The following is a 24,164-nucleotide window of genomic DNA, read 5'->3' as shown; positions in this document are numbered from 1 at the left end:
GTGGGGTCTGGCTGCCCGTGGATCTGTTCCCCTGCCCACATGCGTTTGAAACTTTCCTTGCCAGGATGATCAGGTTTGACTCTTGCTTTGCATTTGTTTCATTCAGCCTGCTTTCGAGGTATTACTCAGCGGCAAGAGGTAAACTCTGCACATGGACAGAACCCGACCTGCCAACATCTTTAGTCCCCAAACTGGGACGCACATCTTCCTGCCTGTGCTCCTACACAAGTCACAGAGACCTAAAGATGTGATTTTTGGGCAGATGTGTTTGCACTGCCCCCAAAAATGCGTGTTTTAGGGCATTGCATGAGATCACGGCCCAGAAAATGTGCTTTTTTTAAAAGGGTGAGATCTCAGCGTAGAATTGCACAAGATCTCCACACCCCCAAATGACTGCTGTGCTCTCATGCAAGAAAACAGGGTGCCCCATTTTTTCCTGGGCGCTTGGGGGAAATGTAGGATGTGACGAGTTTGGGGGCTAAAATTACCGTATTTTTTGCTCTATAAGACTCACTTTTTCCCTCCTAAAAAGTAAGGGGAAATGTGTGTGCGTCTTATGGAGCGAATGCAGGCTGCGCAGCTATCCCAGAAGCCAGAACAACAAGAGGGATCGCTGCTTTCGCTGCGCAGCGATCCCTCTTGTTGTTCTGGCTTCTGAGATTCAGAATATTTTTTTCTTGTTTTCCTCCTCCAAAAACTAGGTGCATCTTATGGTCTGGTGCGTCTTATAGAGCAAAAAATACGGTACCCAAGCTCTAAAACACCCATGCCTGCCCTGGCACCTTTCTGACGTCCGAAACTGCCCTTGTGGGAATTTTGTGAGGTGCCCTAACTCTCTGAGCGCCTGTGTCCCACTCACACGACCACAAACCTTTAAGGATAACTAGTATTGCATATTCTTCAGAGCTGATTGGCTCTTAGCAAAGAGACACTGGCCAACAGCTCTCTTTCTTCTTGCCCCGAATCCAGTAGATCTCCTCTGCAGCTAGGTGAACCACTTCCCCAGCCCCCTGCAAAATTTATTCCAGGGGAGCTGCTGATATACAGATGTTTCCCGGGTGAAACCGTTTTCCCGGCACGGAGGAAAGCAAAATGGATAGCTTGGCCTGTGAGATTTCTGCCTGCCGGGCTGTTAAATGCACCAAAGCAGCCCAGGCAGATTGACAAATCTCTCTCTGCAGCACTAAACCCTGGTGACCACTTATTTCCTTGCTACAACCACTAGGCAATCCAAAATAGGAGCAAAACCCCCAAATTTTCCATTGTGGAACAGCCAGCGAGGTTCCCCCTCCCCGACTGCGTCCTTGGAGAAAGTCTGGGCTGAGGATAAGACAGGTGAGCTCCTCACCTGTTGAGATGGGTGGGTCCTGGCCAGACCTCCTGGCTGCTCCACCCCTTTGGAGCCAGGTGCTATAAAAGTATTCCGGGTGGCTCTGTGAGTTTTTCCTGCAGCCGGTCTTGATCCACATCTGAGCAGAAGTCAGACTGCGGCACCATGGCTTTCGTCCCAGCACCCGGTTACATGCCCACCTACAACCCGGTAAGCGTTCAGCCTCCATCTCTCCCTGCACAATCTGCCCTCTCGTATTCTCTGCAAGAAAAGAATAAAATTTGCCGTCACTTAACCTGAGTCTTCCGTTCCCTCCCCCCCCCCAAAGACCTGCTCTGGGATTTTAAAAATGCAATTGTTCTGTTTAACTTATAGCTCATTCGCACTTACCCAGTCAAATGGGCAGGGTGCTAATAATAATAATAATAATAATAATAATAATAATAATAATAATAATAATAGCCACCTTTTGCTCTGCTCTATCCAGGCAGAGGTTCATGCTTTTATAACTCTGTGTTTGAACTCTCTCTCTTTTGGCCCAGAACTCGCCCCCCAAACACCCCCCCCCAGCTCTTTAAAGTTGAAGCGCCACGAACAATAATTCGTGTCTTCTGCGAATTGCAGTTGGCTCCATTTCAGATTTAAAAAGCAGGTTATCGTGGGGAAAGCTCCAGAGTAAAAGAAAGAGATCGCTTGGACACAGAACTTTAAAGCTCAGAGGGAAGTGTGGATAAGCCCTCGTTTATTTACCGTATTTATTTAAATCAAGCAGAAGCATTTGGCAGAGCGGCCTCTAAGGCGCCTTTACATTTCATTTCAATTTGTATCACAAACAGGTTTTCCTATCTGAGGTTACTGTAGATTTGTATTGATAAGTAACCTTGCCCAACCCACACACATTCTCTCTCTAGAGAAGAATTTGCTACCGTTTTATCGAAGAGTTCTGTGTGTTTCTGAAGCTTGCGCTGCCTGGAGTTCGGTTCAAGCACTCCGTCTGAGAACAAGCCCCTCCAAATCTCCCTGCTCCCCCAGTCTAAGAACTGCCAGGGCACCATGAACGGAAGTGTGCGCAGTTCCTTTACAAAGCACTTGCCGCAACTGGGTGCCTGGGATTTTAGGCCATTGAGCTGCCCTCGCAAATGGCTTTGACACCGGTGACCTGCTGTCTATTTTATCAAGGGCGTCGGAAGTCACGGCAATTGTGACACAGAACGCACTCCACAGACATACCTGCATGTCCTCCCCACTCACCTTTTATTAAAATTAGTAAAGGTAAAGGGACCCCTGACCATTAGGTCCAGTCGTGACCGACTCTGGGGTTGCGGCACTCATCTTGCTTTTCAGGCCGAGGGAGCTGGCCTTTGTCCACAGACAGTTTTTCCAGGTCATGTGGCCAGCATGACTAAGCCGCTTCTGGCAAACCAGAGGAGCGCACGGAAATGCCGTTTACCTTCCTTCCAGAGTGGTACCTATTTATCTACTTGCACTTTGACGTGCTTTTGAACTGCTAGGTTCGCAGGAGCAGGGACCGAGCAACAGGAGCTCACCCCGTCACGGGGATTCGATCCGCAGACCTTCTGATCGGCAAGTCCTAGGCTCTGTGGTTTAAGCCACAGTGCCACCAGCGTCAACACAATATAAATAATGCCAGGCTTCAATATAGTTTAAACTCAATATATTTTAAACGGCACAAGTCAAATGCAAAACACTGGGTAATGTCCCTCTAGAAATCTTTCGGTTGCCACTGCTTCCACTTTTTCTGAGTTCCTGCTCCTCTGCCTATCTCCACTCCTTGCTTGCTTGCTCACTTGGGGGGGGGGGGGGCAGGTGAGCAGATGGTAAGAACCAGGGGAAAGAAAAACAGGACAAGGACTGACACCCCCCCCCCCCGCAAAGGAATTCAAAGTCAGGAAGCCAACTTTCGCACAGACCTCAGGATGTGCCCAGTGAGGTTGACTCCTGACTCAGACCTGGGCAGCATCCCGGACTATGTCCCAGAATCCTTTGCAATGCACAGAGATTTCCCCCAGGAGACAAGCTGATTTGTCAAGGAGGGGAAGAAAAGTCCTAAAAACCAGGCAATTTACTCAATGCAGCAAGCTGAACATTTTCCAAGGTCCTATACGCGTTTCTGTGCGCTGCTCCGGTTCGCCAGAAGCAGCTTAGTCATGCTGGTCACATGACCCAGAAGCTGTGGCTCCCTCGGCCAGTAAAGCGAGATGAGCGCCGCAACCCCAGAGTCGGCCACGACTGGACTTATCTGTCAGGGGTCCTTTACCTTTACCTTTTTAACATAATAATAATAATACAGTGGTACCTTTGGATGCGAACAGGATCCGTTCCGGAGCCCCATTCGCATCCTTAGAACGTAACATGCGTCTGCGCATGCGCAGGTCACGTTTCGCCACTTCCGCGCATGCGCGTGATGTCATTTTGAGTGTCTGCGCATGCGTGGGTGACGAAACCTGGAAATAACACGTTCCGTTAGTTCCGGGTCACGGTGGAGTGTAACCTGGAAACGCTCAACCAGAAGCATATTTAACCCGAGGTATGACTGTGATAATAATTTATTATTTATACCCCACCCATTATTTACACCCCACTCTGGGCAGCTTCCAACAAAATATTATATAGTCCTTCAGGTATTAAAAGCTTCCCTATACAGGGCTGCCTTCAGATGTCTTCTAAATGTCTGCTAGTTGTTTTTTCCTTTGACATCTGGTGGGAGGGCGTTCCACAGGGCGGGTGCCACCACCGAGAAGGCCCTCTGCCTGGTTCGCTCCAGTGCTGCTTTTCCTGATGGGGACTTTGCCAGGTATATAATGCACCTGTTCCAATTTCCCTCTTAGCCAGGAATTTGAAGCGTTTGGTCAACTTTGTTTAATCAATGTGTTCTTCATACACTAGCATAGTGTTTGAGCCCGGCTTCCTAATGCACGGCTAGGGGGGGCCATTGGGTTAACACAACAAGGCCTATGCCTTCCTTCATATGGGGGTGGGCAGGGCACTTCAATCAATGATGCCCATCCTGGATCCTGATCTCGCCAGTCCGACCCAGCTGGCAGAATTGTTCCCCTTCCTTGGTTTTTTCCGTTTTAGTTCCGTGCGTGCAAAGATCTGATAAATGTACGTGGCCAGCCAGCCATCCAACCAACCTCTTCCTCAACGCACCTTTCCCAAGTTCAGATCCTGTGGATAAAAGCAGAACTCATTTGCGGCTTGGACCTCAGCCAGCCTGCTCCACCCTAAGCGAGTCCGTTTCATGGCTGGATGGCTTAATAATTAACATGGCGCTTTCTGCAGATTCCCAACCGATCTTGCAAAGCAAAGGATGAGCTGGCAGCTCGGGCCGTTCTGAGTTCTCGGTTTTCCAGTCTTAAGTACAATCCTCCACAATTTCCGAACCTGTTTTGCATTTAAAAATAAAGAAAAGGTTATCGGGGGAAACAATCAGGGCTTTGAGTGCAGGGTTCCCTAGATAGGCACCTTTTTGTCCTGATATACATAAGAACAGTAGAAGAGGCAGTGGCCCAATTCGCCCAGCGCCCACCCAGATCCCTGTGGCAAACCCGCAAGCAGAATTCGAACACAAGATCCCTCTCCTGTGGTTTCCAGAAACAGGCATTTGGAAGAATTACGGCCTCTTGACAGTGGAGGCAGAGAATAGCCACCAAATACATTTTTTGCAGGCTGGTTCAGGTGCATGAAAGGAACGCGGGTGGTGCTGTGGGTTAAACCACAGAGGCTAGAACTTGCTGATCAGAAGGTTGGCGGTTCAAATCCCTGAGACGGAGTGAGCTCCCGTTGCTCTGTCCCTGCTCCTGCCAACCTAGCAGTTCGAAAGCACGTCAAAGTGCAAGTAGATCAATAGGTACCACTCCGGCAGGAAGGTAAACAGCATTTCCGTGTGCTGCTCTGGTTCGCCAGAAGCGGCTTAGTCATGCTGGCCACATGACCCGGAGGTTGTACGCCGGCTCCCTCGGCCAATAAAGCGAGATGAGCACCGCAACCCCAGAGTCGTCCATGACTGGACCTAATGGTCAGGGGTCCCTTTACCTTTACCTCAGATGCATGAACTTGGGTCTCGGTATATTGTAGGGTTACCAGACGTCCCCGTTTTCCGGGGACAGTCCCCAGATTTGCAAATCTGTCCCCAGACAAATTCCATCCCCGGAATGTCCCCAGATTTCATTAAACGTCCCCTGGAAACATGACACCCTGCTCTCCTGGAGTAATACGCAGATGGAGGGGTAGGAAGAGAAGAGATCGCAGGTGGGCAGCCGTTGCCCAGGCAAGACGAGCAGTTTCTCTGCTGGGCAAGGTGCAAAGCTCCTCTTTCGCACCCTGTGAAACTCTCAAAACAAAGGAGGAAGGGGGCAGGAGATTGGGGGAGGCTCGGGAGTCAGGGGCGGGTGGCACGCAGTTGTCCAGGAGGGGCGCAAGGGGCACGGTTTCTCTGCTGGGCAAGGCACAGAGGGGTGAAATGACTTCAATCCCCAACTGGAGTAGCGGCAGAGCTGGCGAGGAGCCGGGCAGCTGAGTGTGAGAGAGTGTGAACGAGAGCGTGTCCCTGATGGCCGGGAATACAGAAGTCAAATTAGAACAGGGAAACCTTATGTTCTTTTAAGTTGAGGCTGCTTAAATTGAAGTACCGTATTATTCGCTCTATAGGACCATAGGAGGGGGAGAACAGGGGGGGAAAATCTCCTCCTCTCTGCTCAGCGCCCTTTCAGCGAAGTGGGAGGAGAAACGGAGCCCCTTCCATTTTTCCTCCCACTTCGCTGAAGGGGCGCTGCGCAGAGAGGGAAAACTGTGCAGCGCCTCTCCAGCGAAGCGAAGCCTGGAGAGCAAGAGGGGTCGGTGTGCACCCACCCCTCTTACGCTCCAGGCTTCAGGCGACTATCCGCAAGCGAGAACTCCTGCTGCACTCCGAAGGCTTGTGGATAGCCGCCTGAAGCCTGGAGCCCCCGCAGCGCAGTGCGAACTGCCGCTGCGCTCTGGGGGTTTCAGGCAGCCTTGCCTCCACTCCCAGAGCTTGCGGGGCTGGGGGCAGGGGAAGCCTGAGCTTCCCCTGAACCCAGCCCCCAGAACAGGTCGGGGAGCGGCGGTCCCTTCTCCCTCCTGGGGAAAAGCCTGCAAGAGCCGTGCGAAGCTTGTGTGAGGCTCTTGGGGGCTTTTCCTGCCTGCCTCCCCCCTGCATTCGCTCCATAGGACGCACAGACTTTCCCCCTTAGTTTTTAAGAGGGAAAAAGTGCGTCCTATGGAGTGAAAAATACAGTGATCATCCCACCGTCGTATTCTCAAACTCTGCTTCTAACTCCACTCCCCCCAGGTTTCTCTCCTCCTCCGGACTTCTCAAGACAGCAAAACAGCTAATGTATAGCTGTAATTAGGGATAATAAAGCATGTTGTCGTTTAGTCGTGTCCGACTCTTCATGACCCCATGGACCAGAGCACGCCAGGCACTTCTGTCTTCCACTGCCTCCTGCAGTTTGGTCAAACTCATTCTGGTAGCTTCGAGAACACTGTCCAACCATCTCATCCTCTGTCGTCCCCTTCTCCTTGTGCCCTCCATCTTTCCCAGCATCAGGGTCTTTTCCAGGGAGTCTTCTCTTCTCCTGAGGTGGCCAAAGTAGTGGAGCCTCAGCTTCAGGATCTGTCCTTCCAGTGAGCACTCAGGGCTGGTTTCCTTCAGAATGGAGAGGTTTGATCTTCTTGCCGTCCATGGGACTCTCAAGAGTCTCCTCCAGCACCAGAATTCAAAAGCATCAATTCTTCAGTGATCAGCCTTCTTTATGGTCCAGCTCTCACTTCCATACTTGACTACAGTGGTACCTCGGGTTACATACGCTTCAGGTTACGGACTCCGTTAACTCAGAAATAGTACCTCGGGTTAAGAACTTTGTTTCAGGATGAGAACAGAAATCGTGCTCCGGCAGCACGGCAGCAGGAGGCTCCATTAGCTAAAGTGGTGCTTCAGGTTAAGAACAGTTTCAGGTTAAGAATGGACCTCCAGAACAAATTAAGTTCTACCACTGTACTGGGAAAATCATAGCTTTAACTATATGGTCCTTTGTCAGCAAGGTGATGTCTCTGCATGTAATTTTTTTTTAAAAAGTGTCCCCGGATTCATTGAAAAACATCTGGTAACCATATATGTTGCATCTGTCACACACTCCCCAAACCTATTGTCTTTCAGCCCCTCCCTCATACCCAGCCGGTTCCCGGTGGACTTCGCCCCGGCATGTCCATATATGTGGCAGGGATGGTGCCACAACATACCAAGAGGTAAGGGGTCCTTTCTGGGTAGGAGGGGTGGCCACAGAACTAGGACTGACCACCTCGGACCAGCTTACCTGCGAGATCACCTGAGCGCTTCTATGCCCTCTCAACCGCTTTTGATCTGCAGAACCGGCATCCTTACAGGTGCCGCAAAACACCCCTTTCCACATTCGTATGAAATATTTTAGTGTGGCAGCAAATGCACTTTGGAACTCCCCGCCTATTGACGCCTTCAGTTTACTCTTTTTTAGCAAATGCCCCAAACATCATCTTTTTATTTTATTTTAAAAAAGGCAAATTTATCCAGACATGTAGAATGTTGGACATGTGTTTAACCTGCTTTCAGCTTATCGCCGATTTTAATTGTTTTTCGAATGCTTATAAACTGCTCTTATTGAGAATTTTATTCTTTTATTATGTCTGGGAACTGCTTTGAGTTGGGGGGTTTTTTACACTCAAGTGGTATATACATTTTATCAAATAGAATTTTTTTTTTAAAAGTGTGATCATATATCCTCTCTCTTTAACTCTGCATATTCTGCAAAAGCCCACATCCTCTACCACTTGCACGTTTTGTGCAAACGTGGCAAAAAAGAGAGAGCAGATCTGATTATTCTTTTTATTCTCCTAGCCATAGGGCAGAACTAGAAGCTACGTCGTTGCTTCTTGGCTGCTATAAATCCTCATTTAGGCTGCAGATTTGTACCCACTTAACTGGAAGGAAGCCCAACTGATCTCAGCAGAACTTTATTCTCCATGGACTATATTGATTGATTTCACGACATTCATATACTGTAACTCTTGACTGTTAATAATAATAATAATAATAATAATAATAATAATAATAATAATAATAATAATAATAATAATAATAATAATAATAATATATTATTTATACCCCGCCCATCTGGATGAGTTTCCCCAGCCACTCTGGGCAGCTTCCAATCAAGTGTTAAAAACAGTACAGCATTAAATATTAAAAACTTCCCTGAACACGGCTGCCTTCAGATGTCTTTTAAAGATAAGATAGCTGCTTATTTCCTTCACATCTGAAGGGAGGGCGTTCCACAGGGCGGGAGCCACTACCGAGAAGGCCCTCTGTCTGGTTCCCTGTAACCTCACTTCTCGCAGGGAGGGAACTGCCAGAAGGCCCTCGGCGCTGGATCTCAGTGTCCGGGCTGAACGATGGGGGTGGAGACGCTCCTTCAGGTATACAGGACCAAGGCCGTTTAGGGCTTTAATAAAACCTCAAAGCAGTTTTCCAAAATGTGCGCATTTTAGCTTCAGATTTTAGCCTTAGAACTTGCTCCTTGCATGTTTTGAAGCAAGGACTAGTAACTTGCTATATATATATGAGCAATGAGGGCTAGTAACTTCCCTATTGTTATTTAAACGGAAGCCACCCTTTGAAGGATGCCAAATTCAGTGTGAATCAAGCCTTACGGGAAGTGGGGTGGAAAAGTGGGCAACACAATATAACAGCAAACAGGTTGCCCTCTGACTACATTTTATTGTTTTCCCCTTTTCTTTCCATCCATGGTTTCCAGATTCAGCCTGAACTTTGTCTGTGGCATGAACGACGGGGCCGACATTGCCCTACACTTCAACCCTCGCTTTGATGGCAAAGACAAGGTTGTCTTGAACACCTTCCAAGGGGGCAAGTGGGGCAAGGAGGAACACCATAGCATGCCCCTCCAAAAGGGTTCACACTTCGAGGTCATCATCATCGTCAACCCCGACGGATACCAGGTTCGTGTGAGCACGCAAGGGTGTAAGACCCACCGATTCTCTGTGCGGGTCCCAGAGTTCGTCGTCCGTTCAGTCTGAATGCAGGAGATGCTGATGTCTGTACACAATAGGTCAAATAGGTAAAGGGACCCCTGACCATTAGGTCCAGTCGTGACCGACTCTGGGGTTGCGGCGCTCATCTCGCTTTATTGGCCGAGGGAGCCGGCGTACAGCTTCCAGGTCATGTGGCCAGCATGACTAAGCCGCTTCTGGCGAACCAGAGCAGCACATGGAAATGCCGTTTACCTTCCCGCTGGAGCGGTACCTATTGATCTACTTGCACTTTGACGTGCTTTCGAACTGCTAGGTGGGCAGGAGCAGGGACCGAGCAACAGGAGCTCACCCCGTCATGGGGATTCGAACCGCCGACCTTCTGAGGTCCTAGGCTCTGTGGTTTAACCCACAGCACCACCCGTGTCCCTAATAGGTTAAATAGCAGCCTCCTGCTCTGATGCCATGGAATGTTCAACAATATTTGACATCCGTGTAATTATACAAAATGTGCAAACTAGTGTAAACATACCACGATGAGACCAATATAAATTGCCATTCTACAGATGCACGCCCCACCCCTCCTGCTGTGATAACCTTTTCTCCCAGGTCTGCTTTTCTCCCAGATCCAGAAGAGGCATGAACAGGGTGGAGGACAGGTTGGCTTCATGCAGGCATAGTCTCCAATTGCTTGGGGGGGGAACCCTGGAGACAAGGGGACTTAAGCATCTGTGGGGAGGCTGGGACCTTCGGTCTCAGCAAAAGCTTCATGGTAGCAAGACCGACCGGAGATGAGCTGCTGTGCCCATTAAGCCTGACACCCCTGTGTCTTTGCTAATAGTTGGCTCCAACTTTCTCAGTGTGATTTATTGCTGGCTCGCTCTTCAGTAGGGTTGCTGGGTGTGAAGGAAAGTAGGAGATGGGGTAGGAAAACCACCGTCACCTCTCCGCTGGGAAGCGCTGAGCAAAGGCGAGTCCCCAGGCAACGCGGCCAATTTGATCGGCACAAGGCACGCAAGCTCCACCCCCCAGTCGTTCTCAGACTCCTTATTGGGTGAGCAACGCAGCCAAGCAACACAGTTGGAGCCTCCCTCCTCCCTGGCAGGGAGGGAGGGAGAGGAGCTGCTTCCTTTGAAACCCGGGAAATTTAAGGGACATCATCAGTAAGGGACAGAAGCGGGACACGGCGCTGGGATAAGGGACTTTCCTCCAAATAAGGGACGGTTGACAGTTATGGGTAGGAATGGAATGGAGCGGCTGAAATGATGGGGGGCAGACTCACAGGGGGCTGCAAAGGGGCTCACTTGCACCTCCTCCTCATTTGTGTCCTGTCAGATCCTCGTGAACAGGAACCCCTTCTGCATCTTTGGCCACAGGATCCCACCTGAGCGAGTCCAGGCTGTGCAGGCCAATGGCGACCTGGAGCTGCAGTCAGTGACCACCATCGGAGGAGGAGCCATGATGGGAGGAGGGGTGAGCATCTGAGATTGTGGAAGGGGGACCATTTTCACCCTTCTGGACAAGTTTCTGGGGTGCCATGCGGCAGCAGTGGGAGGGGTCAGCAGCAAAAGTGGGTGGAGCAATGGATGCTAATTTACTCTCATGCACAGACACACCCTCTCTTTCCACCAATCAAGCGAGAATCTTTATCAGAGTCCAAGGACACATTCCAGGAAGGCAAAAAGGATGTTGAAAAGCAAGGCTTGTAGATAGGGGTGTGGTCTGTGTGGGAATGGCCTAAGGAGAGGGGGTTTGGCCTAAGGAGAGGGGTCAGGTCTTGGGAAGAGTGCTAGAGGCCAAATAAAGAGCTCTCAAGGCCCACATTTGGCCCTCAGGCCTGATGTCTCCCACTCCTAAATAGAGAAGGGGGTGGACTTTGATTCGATTTCCATTTGATGGCAAATCCGAAACAATACAAAAAGCAAAACACAGCCCTCCCGCAAAATCCACTCAACCCTGAATTTTGCAGGCAGTTCTCCAAACATCCAGCAATGCACGCAAGAGCAAATAAGAATTAACGCAATAGAGTAGATGGCATATAAGGGAGAAGCAGCTTGCAAAATGTGTCAGCCAAAACTGCATATTAAATAGTGCTCGCTAGGAGAAATTTGCACTAGGATGCTGGCGGGTTTTCATGAGGGTTAAATTGCAAATTGCTGCAGGAGTCCGGAGAACTGAACTTAAGATCGAGGAATGGAAAACAGCGGATCCACAAGCAGTGAAAATGAAGCAGCAATAAACGGCTATCAATTTGCTGCCTCTTTGCAATGGTCAAAAACCAGCTGAGGTGGCTGCTTCACACTACCCAACGGTAGAGCTGGCCCTGTTAAGAATCACAAAGACAAATACAGTGGTACCTCGGGTTATAAACTTAATTTGTTCCAGAGGTCCATTCTTAACCTGAAACTGTTCTTAACCTGAGGCACGCTTTCGCTAATGGGGCTTCCTGCTGCTGACGCACCGCTGGCGCGCGATTTCCGTTCTCAACCTGAGGCAAAGTTCTCAACCCGAGGTACTACTTCCGGGTTAGCGGAGTCTGTAACCCGAAGTGTTTGTAACCCGAGGTACCACTGTAATGGTGTCCCTCTGCTGGGGAGAAGGGGAAAGGTGCCCATGGCCATTTCTGCCATAGGCGCCCAAATAGTGGCAACCTTCACTGGCTACAGGACCCCAAGAACTGGGAGGGACTTGGGGCACCATCCAGTCTGACGCCACTCCGAACCCACGAAAACAGCTTGACTGGCCTCGAGTTCTAGGCTCCTTGACTTTGAGCAGAGCAGGAGAGAGATGACATTCTCTCCTTCTCCTCCAGAGTCGCTGAAGCCAGTGTGGTGTAGTGGTTAAGAGCGGTGGACTCGTAATCTGGGGAACCGGGTTCGCTTCCCTGCTCCTCCACATGCAGCTGCTGGGTGACCTTGGGCCAGTCACACTTCTCTGAAGTCTCTCAGCCCCACTCACCTCACAGAGTGTTTGTTGTGGGGGAGGAAGGGAAAGGAGATTGTTAGCCGCTTTGAGACTCCTTCAGGTAGTGATAAAGCGGGATATCAAATCCAAACTCTTCTTCTTCCAGATGTGGTTGGACCACAACTCCCAGCTGCCCCAGCCAATCAGCCAATGGTCAGGGGTTGATGGGAGTTGTAGTCCAGCAAAATCTGGAAGGCTGCAGGCTCCCCATCGCTGATATAGAGCAGGGTTTTCCAAACTGTTTTCGAACTACAACTCCCATCGTCTCCAGCTAGCGAGGCCAGTGGTCAGGGATGATGGGAATTGTAGTCCGAAGACAGACAGAGACCCAGATTTCGGGAAGAGGCCCACTGCTTCCCCAGCCATGAAGTGGGTGCAGACGAAAGGCCCCGCTCCCAATTGCCTCAATCTTCTTTGCTTCTCTTTCCGTTGCAGGGAATGCCAGGAATGCCAGGAATGCCAGGGCAGCAGTATCCACCAATGGGGATGCCTGTAAGTACTGCAAGGAGGCGGGGAATTTCAAGGGGGCGGGGACTGGGCAGGGCACAGGTTGTTTTTGTGTGGTGTGTGTGGTGCTGGGGAGATGGGATGAGAGGCAGTGTGGCGCAGTGGTTAGAGCGCCGGGCTGTGAGCGAGGCGACCAGGGTTTGAATGCTCGCACATTCATGAAGCTGACTGGGCTCACCTTGGGCCTAGCATACCTCACAGGGTTGTTGTGAGGATAAACTGGGGGGGGGGGGAAGGACCTCGCACACCTCCTTGAGCAACTTGGAAGAAAAGGGGGGGCAGATATACATGAACAAATAGATATCTCTGTCTCGGGAGGCCAAATGGAGAGTTCTGTGCAGGTCTGATAAATTCTGCCGCACCACAACCTCAGTTGAAAGGTCTGTATAGGCCACACTTTTTAAAATCACTTTTGCAAAATTTCTTCTCCCGTGTTCTGATCTCTTGCTCGTTGAGGCAGCAGCAATGGCTTTCAAATTCTCTACAAATGGGTTTGCGGCACCACAATACACAAAGCACAACAGGCGTACTTTTCGCTCTATAGGACACACCGGACCACAAGACACACCTAGTTTTTAGAGGGGGAAATCAAGAAAAAAAATATTATTTCCCCCCAGGCCCCAAAGAGCAAAGAAGCCAAGACAGCAAGCGGGATCCATCCCACTGGCTGTCTTGGCTTCTGCCATAGCCGCGAAACCTCTCCAGCCGGGAGCTAAACCTCTCCAGCATGGCTAAAGAAGTGTGGCTAAAGAAGCCAAGGCAGCGAGCGTGATCCATCCCGCTCACTGCCTTGGCTTCCTCTTTAGCCTTGCGCAGCCTCTCCCGGCTAGAGAGGCTGCGCTCGGCTATGGCAATTCCCCCACCTCCTGCAAAAGCCCACAGGAGCCGCGCACCCTTTAAGCAGCGTGTGGTTCCTGCGGGCATTTCTACGAGGAGGGAGAAAGGACTGATTGGCCGCGTCAGTCCTTTCTCCCTCCTGCGGAAAAGCCCGCAAGAGGCGCGCGGAGCTTGTGTGCCACTCTTGGGGGCTTTTCCTGCCTGCCTCCCCCCTGCATTCACTCCATAAGACGCACAGACGTTTCCCCTTAGTTTTTAAGAGGGAAAAAGTGTGTCCTATGGAGCGAAAAATACGGTAATAACTGTGAACATTCCATTGGTTGTGAGTTTCTGTATAACACAATCCTTGGGTAAAACTAGAAAAGCCCTCAAGGTAACGAGAACAACACAGCCGATGTAGACTGCTGCCACAAGGATTGTGTCATACAGGAACTCACAAGAAGAAACAATGAGAAAAGATAAGAAAAGAAGAAATGTATTGGGACCAGAAACTCTTGGAAGATTGGAGTAAATATACAAGTTATTTGAAAGACCATTGTAACCAACTGACTTTGCGTGTAGGACTACAAGAAGTTTTGTAAGGAGAACTATATGAAATATTGCAGAAAATATTTATGGGAATGGATTTTAAGTTATGGGTTATTAAAAGTAATAGGATAACAAATGTAAGATTAAGGGATGAGGGTTGAAAATTTTGACGCGATTGATGGAAGTCTCAGGCTAAAATAGCCAAAATGTTGTATAAGATGAGATGTTCTGTTTGGAAAATATATGTAAAAACTAATAAAAATGTATATTAAAAAAGAAAAGAAGAAATGTATTATCATAGGTTATACACTGTATATATGAACGGTATTTGTTGCACATACTGGGCTAGACCTTTACGTTAGGAAATAACCAATAAAATGTTCACAGTTATTATTATTCAGCCTGTTGCGCTTTGTGTATTGTGATAACTGTATTTGCGTCGCAAGGTATTGAATTTGTTTTGGGTTTGGGGCACCAGGCAGATGCCCGATTGTGCCAATTGACGCTGGCACAGAATTTAGTCCCCGCTTTATAATTTCTCTCTCTCTCTCTCTCTTTAGGGCATGATGCCAGCATACTCGTCACCCAACCTTCCCGTAAGTACTGCGAATAGACAGGGGGAAGAAGCATAAAACTTTCCCAGCAGGCTGACTTACTTAGAGCTGACCAGTATGATTAATTTGTTTAAAATATATATATATATATTAGATTTTCACAATTATAACAAAAACAACATAACAAAAAGATGAAACAACAACAGAAAAACATACAAACCCCCCACAACAATAAAAAACATAATCTTTATCCCCTATCCCTTAAAACCCAAATTTTATTTACATTGTTAATTGACTTCCTCAAATCCCTCCCTTCTGAATTTCTTTGTATCTGCATGTAACAGCTTTCCAATATCATTCCAGCTCTTATCTAATTTATTCACTTTTCTTACTGTTCTGAATCCCATTTATTTAATTAAATCCTAATTTAATCCTAGGCCTATTGGTACTTTCAAGTGATTTCTAGTTTTTTATATTACAATATTTATTCAAATATGGGACGCGGGTGGCGCTGTGGGTTAAACCACAGAGCCAAAGACTTGCCAATCAGAAGGTCGGCGGTTCGAATCCCCGCGACGGGGTGAGCTCCCGTTGCTCGGTCCCTGCTCCTGCCAACCTAGCAGTTCGAAAGCACATCAAAGTGCAAGTAGATCAATAGGTACCGCTCTGGCGGGAAGGTAAACGGCGTTTCCGTGCGCTTCTCTGGCTTGCCAGAAGCGGCTTAGTCATGCTGGCCACATGACCCAGAAGCTGTACGCCGGCTCCCTCGGCCAATAAAGCGAGATGAACGCCGCAACCCCAGAGTCAGCCACGACTGGACCTAATGTTCAGGGGTCCCTTTACCTTTACTTATTCAAATAATCCTTAAATTTCTTCCAATTGCCTTGATAGTCCTCCTCTTTCTAGTCGCGGATTCTTCCAGTCAGGCCGGTTAGCTCCAAAAAGTCCAACATCTTCATCTGCCATTCTTCCACTGTTGGAATTTCTTGAGACTTCCAGGTTTTTGCTAACAGCAGTCTTAAAGTGATTAAAGTGTTAGACCTTGGAGACCACGGTTCGAATCCCCGCTGGGCTGCCTCTCAGCTTCGCCTCTCTCACAGGCTTGTTGTGAGAATTAAAGGAAGAAGGGGAAGAACCGTGCATGCCACCTTTGGCTGCCCGGAGGAAAAGGTGGGGACGAAACGCAATAAATAAATGAAAATAACAAAAGGAGAAAGGCTGGTTCAGCGGCTATTTCTTCCTGGTGCTCATGGGATTCGGGTTGGGAGTCTCTGAGGGGATGCTGAACAGGTAAATGACCTCTTTGGGGTTTCTTCCCTCACAGGTGATGAATGCTCCTGCTTCCTACCACCCGGTAAGTGTTTATCTTCCTTTCTCTCTCTCCTTGCTGATTCTCAGCCAGTCCAGAGCCTGCCATCTTCATCTGAGGCCCTTCTCTGTGCAGATCGTGTTTTGGGCTAACAAAGAGTTAACTCCAACTTTCACAGTGTGATTGATTGCTGGCTTGCTGCTGGAAGGGTTAAGTTGCTTGGAATAGGAAAAAGTGTTGCTGCGCTCACTTCCTGCTTGCAGGCTTACCCTATGGCAGGGGTCAGCAAACTTTTTCAGCAGGGGGCCGGTCCACTGTCCTTCAGACCTTGTGGGGGGCCGGACTATATTTTGAAGGGGGGGGGAATGAACAAATTCCTATGCCCCACAAATAACCCAGAGATGCATTTTAAATAAAAGGACCCATTCTACTCATGTAAAAACACGCTGATTCCCGGACTGTCCGCAGGCCGGATTTAGAAGGCGATTGGGCCGGATCTGGCCCCCAGGCCTTAGTTTGCCTACCCATGCCCTATGGGCATCTGCCTTGGGGCCTGATCCAGCTATAGGGCTGCTCTGATGTCCTCCTAAGCCTGGCCCACATTTTCCCCAGCTTGCCTCTCTTAGCTCCTGAACGGCAAACATCCCTGTGTTCCACACACACTGGTAGCTTGAGAAAGTATTGCATATTGCCTTCAATCATAGAATCTTAGAGTTAGTTGGAAGGGACCCAAGGGTCATCTAGTCCAGCCCCCTGCAATGAATATGCTTTTCAACTCCCGCAGTCAAATATCTCTATAAACTCGTGTTTCAGCAAGTGCCATACCGAGGCAACCTCGCCGGAGGGCTGGGATCCAAGAGGACTGTCGTGCTGAGAGGATTCATTCCAGCGCACGCTAAACAGTAAGCCGTCCTGTTTCTGCCTGTTTCCGTGAATAAGTGGCAGCCCTTTTCTTCCAGACCAGGGAATGGCATTAATGCAAACATTGTGCACTACTCCCTCACATCAATTAGACCCACCTGCTACTCCTTGGAGCCTCAGATCCCCACTGCTCTTCAGCCCAGCTAGGAGACCTGAGTTCGAGTTTCTTCTTGCTGAATCCCAGAGCTATTAGAGGCTGAGAGTGATAACAAAATGGGGCTTTTCATGCGCTGTGCAAGAGAATGAGGAACCTGTAACCTCCCAGCTGTAGTTCAGCAGCTTCTGCATAGCCTCAGGTTCCCCAGAGATTGTTCCATGAAAACTGACAGGCAACGGGTTCAGGTTATGCCACACAAAAGGATTCCTTCCTTCTGTGAAAAGTTAGCACATGGCATTCACTTGCAACAAGACGCAGGCGCGTCGCCCAAAGGTGGCTTTAAGAATGGACTTAGAATGATTTGCAAAAGGGGGCAGGCCTGCCAGCTGCAATAAGCCTTGCTTGCTACGCAGAGCCCCCATGGTCAGAGGCATTCTACCTCTGAATAACAAAAATTGCAGATTAACAAGGGTGTGGGGGGTCTGTTTCCTTTGTGCCCTGATTTGTGGGCTCCCCAGAGTTGTCCAGCAGGGCTGCTATAGGAAACAGGAGGCCTTTGATTTGACCCAGCAAGGATATTTTTATTTTATTCATTTATTTATTCATTCGTGCCATAAAATCGATATACAGTTGCAGAAAACCTCAAAGCAGTTTGCGAAACAAACAGAAGATTATTGGTGAAAACGGTTAAAGTGCCCAGAAAATTAAAAAAAAACTTAGTAAACTAAAAGCATGCCACCATTCTAAACACCAATCCAAACAAAAATAGCTTTTGACAGAGTCGAGTGGTGGCTCCTGCCTGATGTCCATAGGCAGGGAGTTCCAAAGTGCTGCAGCGCTAAAAGATCGATTTCTTACGAATCCTTTCCTTCCTCCTCCTCTTCCAGATTCCGGATCAACTTCAAAGCTGGCCCGGATACGGTCCTGCACATCAACCCCCGCATGAACGAGCGCGCAGTGGTCAGGAACAGTTTCCTGAACGGCCAATGGGGACGTGAGGAACGGGAGCTGTCTGTCAACCCCTTCCAAGCCGGGCAATACTTTGACGTGAGTGTTCATTTGCCCAGAGCTGAGATCTGCCCCAGCCAGGATGGGATGGTGGGGTTGGGGAGCGACGGTGCAGTTAAATAACTTTAGACTCTGTGGCACGGGAAGGGGGCACGTGCGTGTTTAGATGGTGATGTTTCTCGCTGCAAAAAAAAAGAGCCAAAAGCCAGGGAAGAGGGTCATCACTCTGTGGCAGTTGCTTCGGGCAAAAGATTTCTGCGTTGCAGGGGGTTGGACTAGATGACTCTTGGGGTCCCTTCCACCTCTACAATTCTATGAGTCTATGGTCCATAAGGGGACACGGGTGGCGCTGTGGGTTAAACCACAGAGCCTAGGACTTGCCGATCAGAAGGTTGGCGGTTCGAAGCTCCCGTTGCTTGGTCCCTGCTCCTGCCAACCTAGCAGTTCGAAAGCACATCAAAGTGCAAGTAGATCAATAGGTACCCCTCCGGCAGGAAGGTAAACAGTGTTTCCGTGCGCTGCTCTGGTTCGCCAGAAGCGGCTTAGTCATGCTTGTCACATGACTCAGAAGCTGTACGCCGGCTCCTTCGGCCAATAAGGCGAGGTGAGCGCCACAACCCCAGAGTCGGTCATGGCTGGACCTAATGGTCAGGGCCAGATCTGCCCCTTCCTTGGCACCCCCATGGCACCCCCTCTGTGTCCTCTTGGTGAAGGCAGACGCTGAGGATCTCCAATAATAATAATAATAATAATAATAATAATAATAATAATAATAATATATTTATATCCCACCCTCGCCAGCCGAAGCCGGGCTCAGAGCAGCTAACAACAATAAAAGTAACACAACATTCTAAAACCAATTCATTATAAAATCAGTTCAGAATCAAATTAATGGCAACCATTGGGCTAGAGTGCTATGAGGATTACAGAAGGAGGGGGTCAGGCTGTGCCTTGGCCAAAGGCCTGGTGGAACAGCTCTGTCTTGCAGGCCCTGCGGAAAGATGTCAAGTCCCGCAGGGCCCTAGTCTCTTGTGACAGAGCGCTCCACCAGATCGGGGCCACAGCCGAAAAAGCCCTGGCTCTGGTTCAGGCCAGCCTAACCTCCCTGTGGCCCGGGACCTCCAAGATGCTTTTATTTGAAGACCGTAAGGTCCTCTGTGGGGCATACCAGGAGAGGCGGTCCCGTAGGTACGAGGGTCCTAGGCTGTATAGGGCTTTAAAGGTTAAAACCAGCACCTTAAACCTGACCCTGTACTCCACCGGGAGCCAGTGCAGCTGGTATAGTACCGGATGAATGTGATCTCGCAGCGAAGACCTCGTAAGGAGTCTCGCTGCAGCATTCTGCACCCGCTGGAGTTTCTGGGTCAGTCTCAAGGGCAGCCCCATGTAAAGTGAGTTACAATAATCCAGTCTGAAGGTGACCGTCGTGTGGATCACAGTGGCGAGGTCAGGGCGAGAGAGGTAAGGAGCCAACTGCTTAGCTTGGCAGAGATGGAAAAATGCCGCCTTTTTTATAGCTGCAATCTGCGCCTCCATGGAAAGGGAGGTGTCGAAATTTACACCCAAACTCTTAACGGACGGTGCTGGCACTAATTGCGCTCCCACAAGAGATGGGAGTTGTTCTTGACTTTTATTCCCCTCTTGCTCCCAGTGTAGGTCTCCACTCCAGTTGGGGGGGGCCACCGCCTTTTTGTGGTCCACCTCAGGGGCCAAAATTGAATCCTGCTTTTCATTCGTGCGAATCGCAAAGCGGCTTACAAACAATAATAGAATCGTGGAGTTGGAAGGAACCCAAGTCCAATGCAGGAATCTCAGCTAAAAGCATCCATGACTGATCGCCCTCCAACCTCGGCTTAAAAACCTCTGAGGGAGGAGAGCCCATGGCTTCCTGAGGGAGGCCATTCTTCAGTTCATCCCCTCTCCCTGTCAGAAAGTTCTTCCCGACATTCAGTCGGGATCTCCTTCCTCGTATAACAGAGCAGAACATCACAAACGCAGCAGAAACCATACAGAATAATTTACAGATCCTCAACTAAAATACAGTGGTACCTCGGGTTACATACGCTTCAGGTTACATACGCTTTGGGTTACACACTCCGCTAACCCAGAAATAGTGCTTCAGGTTGAGAACTTTGCTTCAGGATAAGAACAGAAATCGTGCTCCGACGGCGCGGCAGCAGCAGGAGGCCCCATTAGCTAAAGTGGCGCTTCAGGTTAAGAACAGTTTCAGGTTAAGTATGGACCTCCGGAATGAATATACTGGCCTCAGTCCAGTATATCTGAAGGAGCGTCTCCACCCCCCATCGTTCTGCCCGGACACTGAGGTCCAGCTCCAAGGGCCTTCTGGCGGTTCCCTCCCTGCGAGAAGCCAAGTTACAGGGAACCAGGCAGAGGGCCTTCTCGGTGGTGGCGCCCGCCCTGTGGAATGTTTCCTGCTTGGCAAGGGGTTGGACTCGATGGCCCTTGTGGTCTCTTCCAACTCTATGATTCTATGATTCTATGAATGTCCTCCCACCAGATGTCAAAGAGAACAACAACTACCAGACTTTTAGAAGACATCTGAAGGCAGCCCTGTTTAGGGAAGCTTTTAATGTTTGATGTACTGGAGTATTTTAATATTTTTTTGGAAGCCGCCCAGAGTGGCTGGGGAAGCCCAGCCAGATGGGCAGGGTATAAATAATAAATTATTATTATTATTATTATTATTATTATTATTATTATTAAGTACTTAACCTGAGGTACCACTGTATTGACCTAAGTTGGGGCCAGCCTTGCTCTGTGGCAGAAGGGACAGTGCTCATGGGCTTCGACTCCTGCTCACTGGTTCTCCCACAGGGATCTGGTTTGGCCCCTGTGAGAACAGGAACTGGGTGGGCCGTGGGCCCGATCCGGCAGGCCACTTCTGACGCTCTCCTTCTCCCCACCAGCTTTCCATCCGCTGCGGCAACCAGCGCTTCAAGGTGTTTGCCAACGGCCAGCCTCTCTTCAACTACAACCATCGCTACCAGAACTTCCAGCGCATCGACACACTCGAGATCGACGGAGATGTGGAGCTTTCGTACATTCAGTACTGAGCCAAGAAGGAGGGGGAGGGAGTCGCAAGCCCCCAGCACCCAGCTGCATTTTCTATGCAACACCCACCTCCTTTGGCTTGAGGAAGAAATGGAATTTCTAATTGGCAGCTTCAATAAAGCGTCTTGTTTTGAAGGAGTGTGTCGTGTGCCTGCTTCTTTGCACCAACAGGGCAAGACCCGAATCCCTTTCGGTAAGATGGTAATAGCCACATCTTGGGAGCCTGGCTGGAAGTTGGGGAGTTTGGGCTCTGCTATTTCTTAGCCACTCATTTCACTCTGAGACGTGGGTGGCGCTGTGGGTTAAACCACAGAGCCTAGGACTTGCCGATCAGAAGGTCGACGGTTCGAATCCCCGCGACGGGGTGAGCTCCCGTTGCTCGGTCCCAGCTCCTGCCAACCTAGCAGTTCGAAAGCACGTCAAAGTGCAAGTAGATAAATAGGTACCACTCCGTCGGGAAGGTAAACGGCGTTTCCGTGCGCTGCTCTGGTTCGCCAGAAGCGGCTTAGTTATGCTGGCCACATGACCCAGAAAAACTGTGTGTGGACAAACGCCTGCTCCCTCGGCCAGTAAAGCGAGATGAGCGTGCAACCCCGGAGTCGTCCGCAACTGGACCTAATGGTCAGGGTACCTTTAGCTTTTTGCTGAACCTCTGCAGCTCCAGATTTCAACCTCTGGAGTCCGGCAAAACTCCTAGAAGCCACTGGAGGGGGTTGTTGTGTTGTTTACCTTTGAGGAAATGTGCTAGGTGAGCTTTAGGGGCCCCTGGAGGATATCTGTGAAGCTACAGGTGAGGACAGGCAAACAGGTAACATGGATTTTTTTTGAGGGGGGGGAGCTGATTCCAAACAAGCTCAGGCACATGACATGAGCATTCCTGGGAGACCAGGGTTCAAATTCCCCAATCTGGCCATGAATAAAAAGTAAAAGGGGAAATGTGTGTGCGTCTTATGGAGCGAATGCAGGCTGCGCAGCTATCCCAGAAGCCAGAACAGCAAGAGGGATTGCTGCTTTCGCTGCGCGGTGATTCCTCTTGTTGTTCTGGCTTCTGAGATTCAGAATTTTTTTCTTTGTTTGTTTTCCTCCTCCAAGAACTAGGTGCGTCTTGTGGTCTGATGCATCTTTTAGAGTGAAAAATTCGGTAAATATAGTGGTACCTCAGATTACAGATGCTTCAGGTTACAGACTCTGCCAACCCAGAAATAGTACCTCGGGTTAAGAACTTTACCTCAGGATGAGAACAGAAATTTCACGCAGCAGCAGCGGGAGGCCCCATTACCTAAAGTGGTACCTCAGGTTACGAACAGTTTCAGGTTAAGAACGGACCTCCGGAACAAATTACCGTATTTTTTGCACCATAACACTCACTTTTTTCCTCCTAGAAAGTAAGGGGAAATGTCTGTGCGTGTTATGGAGGAAATGCCTATGGGTGGCATGCCTACGGATTTTCCTCCTCTAAAAACTACGTGCGTGTTATGGTCGGGTGCGTGTTATAGAGCGAAAAATACGGTAAGTTCTTAACCCGAGGTACCACAGTAAATGCAATTCCCTGTGGGGAGCAAAAGATGAGTGGAATGGTTGAATCCCAGAACTGGAAGGGAGCCTGAGGGAATCCCAGCTAAAGAATGGCCACCCAAACTCTGTTTAAAAAAACTCCAGGGGAGGCGAGGCCGCCATCTTCCAAGGGAGTCCGTTTCGCTGTTAAGCCGCTCTCGCCAGAGCTGTTATTGGGAGGTTCAAGCGCAAACAATTCCAAACAGGAAGGAAAAATGGAAGGCTGCCTCAAACGGGCTCAAGTTTCCGGTGAAATCCACCAGACAGTGTGAAAGGAACAACCTGCCCTGAACCTCTCTGCCTGTCATCTTTGATGAATTGCAGAGAAGTGGTGAGGTGCTGTCACTGGGCTGGAGCCCGGTCAGAAAAGGGCGTGAAGAGAAACATCCAGGAAGCTAAAGGTGAATCAGCCTGACGTCTTGATTCAGTAGAAGCCGACGTTTTCCAAGAACAAATCCTGTCCCATTAAAACATATCCCTTTAAAAAGGACAAACCAAAACAGGGTTCCTCGCTTTGTTGTTTAGTCGTTTAGTCATGTCCGACTCTTCGTGACCCCCTTGGACCAGAGCATGCCAGGCACGCCTGTCTTCCACTGCCTCCCGCAGTTTGGTCACACTCATGTTGGTGGCTTTGAGAACACTGTCCAACCATCTCGTCCTCTGTCGTCCCCTTCTCCTTGTGCCCTCCATCTTTCCCAACATCAGGGTCTTTTCCAGGGAGTCTTCTCTTCTCATGAGGCGGCCAAAGTCTTGGAGCCTCAGCTTCACGATCTGTCCTTCCAGTGAGCCCTCAAGGCTGATTTCCTTAAGAATGGAGAGGTTTTACCTTCTTGCAGTCCATGGGACTCTCAAGAGTCTCTTCCAGCACCAGAATTCAAAAGCATCCATTCTTTGGCGATCAGCCTTCTTTATGGTCCAGCTCTCACTTCCATACATCACGACTGGGAAAACCATAGCTTTTACTATACGGACCTTTGTTGGCAAGGTGATGTTTCTGCTTTTTAAAATGATGTCTAGGTTTGTCATTGCTTTTCTCCCAAGAAGCAGGCGTCTTTTAATTTCGTGACTGCTGACTCTAACCTTGCCATGTAGAAGGCCTGAAGTAAGAAAGGAACGGATTTGCCTTTCTCTTCAGGTTATAGATCGTTTTGTTCAGCTTTTCTTGGAGGAAAATGTTCTCAGGGTTTATTTTCTCTCCAGACTTGATATGTTTGCTTTGCTGAAATAACTCTGCTAACACTACTCAACCGGGTGTGCTGTAGATTTTTTGGGCAGGAGTTTCTAGCCAGCACAGCAGTTTTGCAATGTGTGTTTTATCCACAAATAAGCAACACAAGTGGGGAAACCAAGGTTTGCCTAAACCACCCTGCTGACGTCATCCCTGAATGACATTCGACTTCCTGGTACAAAGCTCCCATTTTC

At 49.3% G+C, this 24,164-nt stretch overlaps 1 protein-coding gene across 1 annotated transcript; it reads left to right on the top strand.

Annotated features, from left to right (window-relative positions):
• Nucleotides 1-1,420: 1,420 nt before the first annotated feature.
• Nucleotides 1,421-21,323, top strand: LGALS4 (galectin 4). Its single transcript, XM_081200586.1, has 10 exons — nucleotides 1,421-1,540; nucleotides 7,530-7,618; nucleotides 9,160-9,361; nucleotides 10,727-10,864; nucleotides 12,791-12,847; nucleotides 14,788-14,823; nucleotides 16,106-16,135; nucleotides 16,904-16,992; nucleotides 17,996-18,155; nucleotides 21,044-21,323. The coding sequence occupies exons 1-10, from the start codon at nucleotides 1,496-1,498 to the stop codon at nucleotides 21,188-21,190; spliced, it is 993 nt and encodes a 330-aa protein (XP_081056712.1). The 5' UTR covers nucleotides 1,421-1,495; the 3' UTR covers nucleotides 21,191-21,323.
• The last annotated feature ends 2,841 nt before the right edge of the window (nucleotides 21,324-24,164 follow it).

This window comes from Podarcis bocagei, assembly GCF_964188305.1.
Source record: "Podarcis bocagei genome assembly, chromosome: 7".
Lineage (NCBI taxonomy): Eukaryota > Metazoa > Chordata > Lepidosauria > Squamata > Lacertidae > Podarcis > Podarcis bocagei.
The sequence above is the reverse complement of the archived record's forward strand: the minus strand, read 5'-3'. Positions and strand labels throughout refer to the sequence as shown.